Source organism: Oratosquilla oratoria, chromosome 22 (genome assembly GCF_046742065.1).
Source record: "Oratosquilla oratoria isolate Oo_2021 chromosome 22, ASM4674206v1, whole genome shotgun sequence".
NCBI classification, from domain to species: Eukaryota; Metazoa; Arthropoda; class Malacostraca; order Stomatopoda; family Squillidae; genus Oratosquilla; species Oratosquilla oratoria.
In genome coordinates this window covers 49,760,988-49,765,987 of record NC_134798.1, presented here as the reverse complement: position 1 = coordinate 49,765,987, position 5,000 = coordinate 49,760,988, and the positions used below count along the sequence as shown (strand labels likewise).

General features: G+C 42.8%; 1 protein-coding gene across 1 annotated transcript in view; it reads left to right on the top strand.

The window, feature by feature from the left end:
• LOC143037384 (uncharacterized) overlaps nt 1-5,000 on the top strand; it is a 26,418-nt gene that overhangs the window by 13,488 nt on the left and 7,930 nt on the right. The window contains exons 5-6 of the mRNA XM_076205521.1: nt 901-931; nt 2,179-2,335. Of these exons, the coding sequence (XP_076061636.1) occupies nt 901-931; nt 2,179-2,335 (188 nt within the window). The remainder of the gene's footprint in view (nt 1-900; nt 932-2,178; nt 2,336-5,000) is intronic.

The window sequence follows — 5,000 nt, the reverse complement described above, 5'->3', positions numbered from 1 at the left end:
GAGGAGGAGGAGGAGGAGGAGGAGGAGGAGGAGGAGGAGGAGGAGGAGGAGGAGGAGGAGGAGGAGGAGGAGGAGGAGACAGGCATCTTTAGCGAGAAAGAACCTAAACTGATACACAAAACGAAAACTACATCGATTTATGATAGATAGGCCTACTGATATTAAAACTTGTATTGATAATGATGGTACTGGCATTGTTATTGATATAAAGATTAATAATATTATGCATATCGAGAAAGTGGTGTCACATCACAAGATGACAACATCCTTAGCATACTACTTACAGACTTTTCATAACCATAACCGACCTCCCTCCCATACCCAAGAACGTATCTTTACACAAAGACAAAAACACACGCAATTCATAAGGCAAGCACACCTCTTAAGGCCAAGAAACACAGTAATAAACCCAACATCCCTCAACATAAACCCACTTAAAAAAGATACTAAAATTAAAAAAAGTAGCATTTCGACCATCTGTGCTCAGGCATAGAAGAGAACGAAAAAGGAAGGCGACTGACGACAAGCAGGCCAGGAAACGAACTATGAGAGGACGAAGTCTTTATCGGATATACAACGTTTTACTCGTTCGAGTTTTATCAACTATTTGATCAAGTTTGTACTAATAAGTACAGTCACCGACTAAAGTAAATACCCCTGGTTCGCCGTAGCCAGCACTATATCGGGGTTGCGCGTCCAAATATAAAAGAACGCATTGTGAGACATGCCGGTTAGTCGAATTGTTCACAAAAGATTTGAGATAATGGAAATGAATGTATACCAAGTTAACTATGTGCCTCCTTGTATCATTTCCTATTTTGTTTGGCTTTTAGAAATAGGTGAAACAAGGTGGTGTCGTAATTATCTGCTGTGTATTACTCAATATATTCGGACATGCAGCCCCGATATAGCACCTGGGGTATTTACTTTGGTTAGTGACATTGCATGATGTGCATCAAATACATATATACATACATATACCAAAGGCTTCCTCCCCCTTACAGGAGAGGTAGCCAAAAAACAAAGGCATAGAAACCACTCCCACCCATTCCATCCCCTACTTAATCCACTCCACTCTATCCCCTTTCCTCCCTCTTATCTTGGCACCTCCTGGATGACGGGTCATCCCTGCATCTTGTCCACTGTCCTGGGTCAAAAGCAGTGTCGCAAGATACAGCACATCCACAGCAAGGCCGCTTCATTAAATCGACGACCCCCCCCCTCTCCGTCCCCTCATGCATCAAATACTTGATAAAATCCAAACGAGTTATAATTTCTTTAATAAACAGTTCGTCTTGTTATGGTGATGTCCCTAACTTAAGACAGAACATACTTAATGACAGACTTCATGTAGTTCAAAGGTAATCTTACAGAAGGCAATGATCACGTTGTCCTTCGCAGCCCAACACTTATCCAGTTCAGACACTATAAAACATCTTTCCTTAGTGGAATATACATTAACTGATTGACCGTGGCCGTATTTCTGGAGATTGGGAATCATCTGCAAAAGATCTGAGTCAACCAATTAATATGATGATACTGATATAGATACCAATACTGTTGATTATAATTATCATGAGTGACGATAATGATTGATGTGCGTGTACGTGTGTTTGTGTGTGCACATGTGAGTGTATGTTGGTTTGCTGTTGTGTGTACATTGAAAAAAAAAAACGACCCGAAGTATTTCACGAAATATTTCCATCTTGTCTGTTTTGTGTTCGAGTATTTATCTATTGCATCCAGCCATTCGTTTGCTTACTTGTACATTATTTAAGTCTTTATTCACTTATTCATCGATTATTTGCTTTTGTATAAGAATATTGTCAACGTAAACCAACAAAAAAAAGACAAGACTGTCTAACCAACAATATACTTTTGACACTTCAGTGTTTTGTTAAAATAATTAATGCACGCATATTCTGACAACAGTCAGGGATTAACAACATTCTGAGGATAAAAACAACAGCAATATGTCTAGCTAACCTACATTTCTAACATAATATTTTGCTGACTCTTCAATGATCTACCAACATTCACATAGGGATTCCCTTGTCCCGCGGTGTCAAGACATTGCCAACATAAATCACCAATAATGAATGATGGCAGACGTGAATTGAACAGACGCGAGCGTATTACCCAGTGTGCCAACACATTAACAACACTTGGTGACAACAGGCCTTAATCTCATACATATTGGACAGCAAGACAGTATGCCAAAAACAGAGTCAATCAGAACCAACACAGAATGCCAACACACAGACAAAGTGCCAACACAAAGTACCAATACACAGTGTCATAGAGCCAGCAATGCCAACACATAGTGTGAGTACCGGTAAACTCAATGACAACAAATACACCGGACACGAGCGCGTATAGGAAATACTGTGCTAGACGAGGAACGTGATGGTGCCAGCGAAGAGTGCCAGAGGAGAGTGCCAACGCAGGCAGAGAGTATCAATACAGTGTGGCGAATCACATCCCAGGCACCTGAGTGTCAACACACAAAGTTGAAACGACTGAGGCAGTGCAGCTAAAGTTGGGCGATTTATATCTCGCGACTATGAGGGTGTACACACACACACACACACACACACACACACATACACACGCGTGTGCACATAAGCAGACGCACACACGGACACGAGCACAAATAACGCACATAGGCAGACATGATCTAGTGATCATACACAATCATAAACAGGAACACCCAGACACACACACACACACACGCACACACACACACATACACATACACACATACACACACGACAACTGTAACGTAGAACCTTCCATGGAGATAGAAGGAGGGGAGAGAAGGAAAAGAAAGGGAAGAGAAGGAAAGGGAAGGGAATGAATTGGGAAAGAACGGAAAGAAAAAAAAGGGAAGGGAAAGGAAGGGAAGACAAAGGTAAGGAAAGTAAGGAAGAAAAGGAAAATGATGTGAATAGGTAAGAACTGAGGTGATGTGTAGAGACGAGGGAAAAGGGAGAAGTAGGGGAGAAGAGGGAGGGAGGAGGGGAAGGGGGGGAAGAAAGAAGGGAGGGAGGAGGGGGAGAAGGGAGGGAGGAGAGGGGAGAAGGGAGGGTAAGTTGCAAGCATTCTGGCTGTAACCGAGACACCAACAATACATCCAGGAAGATATCACTCACAAGCAAACCCGCTTGCTTGCTTTCATTTATCTTGAGAAAAGAGAAACAGTGAGAACGAGAGAGAGAGAGAAAGAGAGAGAGGAGAGAGAAGTAGGTAGTGAGAGAGAGAGAAATGGAGAGGGAGAGAAAGGGAGAGAAATGGGCAGAAAAGGATAAGTAGGGAATGAGAGAGAGAGAGAGAGAGAGAGAGAGAGAGAGAGAGAGAGAGAGAGAGAGAGAGAGAGAGAGAGAGAGGGAGAGAGAGAGAGAGAGAGAGAGAGAGAGAGAGCAAGAAAAGAACGTTAAACCGAAGTATTTATTTAACAATGAAAGCATAGACCAAACCCCCTTTTCCCCTTCCCCCCTTCCCCCCTTCCCCCTCCCCCCCTGGCCCCAATAGAAACCGAACGAATTCCATGAAAATTGTGTATCAGTTTGCAAATGCATCCAGCCTGGCCCCATCTTTGTCCATGTCTGTCTGTCGCTCTCAGTTAACGTTATGTAAATCCAATTCTATTTGTGTGCGTATGTGTGTGTGTGCTGGGGGTACGTGCATACGTACGTGTATGTGTGTTTGTGTATGTGTGTGTGTGTGTGTGTGTGTGTGTGTGTGTGTGTGTGTGTGTGTGTGTGTGTGTGTGTGTGTGTGTGTGTGTGTGTGTGTGTGTGTGTGTGTGTCTGTCTGTCTGTGCGTGTGTGTGTGCGTGTGTGTGTGTGTGTGTGTGTGTGTGTGTGTGTGTGTGTGAGTGTGTGTGTGTGTGTGTGTGTGTGTGTGTGTGTGTGTGTGTGTGTGTGTGTGTGTGTGTGTGTGTGTGTGTGTGTGTGTGTGTGTGTGTGTGTGTGTGTGTGTGTGTGTGTGTGTGTGTGTGTGTGTGTGTGTGTGTGTGTGTGTGTGCGTGTGCGTGCGTGCGCGTGTGTGTGTGTGGTGCTGTACATCTCTATTTCTAGACAAAACATATACACCTACACGTACACGTACATGTACATAAACATATACATGCACACACACACACATAAACATATATATATATATATATATATATATATACAAATACACATATACCTCTACATAGACATAAATACGTACACATACACATTTCCAAACCTATACTAAGCAATGAGTGAAGCTGTTAGTCAGGCGATTTGAGTCTGAATATCAATCAGCAGGATTATAGACATATATTTCGTTAAATCACATCTCCATCATTTTCGTCTCCTGAAGGGAATTACATGCTGGCCGCAGGCCTCATCCTTATCTGCAACTGATCACAGCTAATCTCAAACGTCATTGATGAGAATATCTCTTATCCGTGGGCTCTATTTGACATTGTTATATCTGTTCGTTGTATTATTAAACTGACTTATTCTACGTTTATCTATTAGTTAAAATGATCATGAGGTCATACCAAGAGGAAAGGGTCTTCTGTTGAAATCGGTTAAAGGGATAACCGTAAGATTAAAAGGATACTCGTGGAGAAGGTCGGGATGGATCGTGTGTACCTCTGAAAGCTTGCCGCCCTAGGACTAGGGAGAAAGGGAGGCACGGCTATGAGATATAGCGGCCGGGAACTCTACCAGCTGCGCCACTGAGTCGTTTGTGATGTGTGTGTGTGTGTGTGTGTGTGTGTGTGTGTGTGTGTGTGTGTGTGTGTGTGTGTGTGTGTGTGTGTGTGTGTGTGTGTGTGTGTGTGTGTGTGTATCTAGTATTTACATAGTTATATCTTACGGGAATGGGAGCTACGCTCGTGGTACCCCGTCTCTGTATTTCGCAGTGTCTAAATTGTTCTTGAGTTTCCATTTTACTCATCACTGACTTATCATTAATTATAGTTCTCTCCACTTTATCGGTCCTCTTTTTATGACCAATAT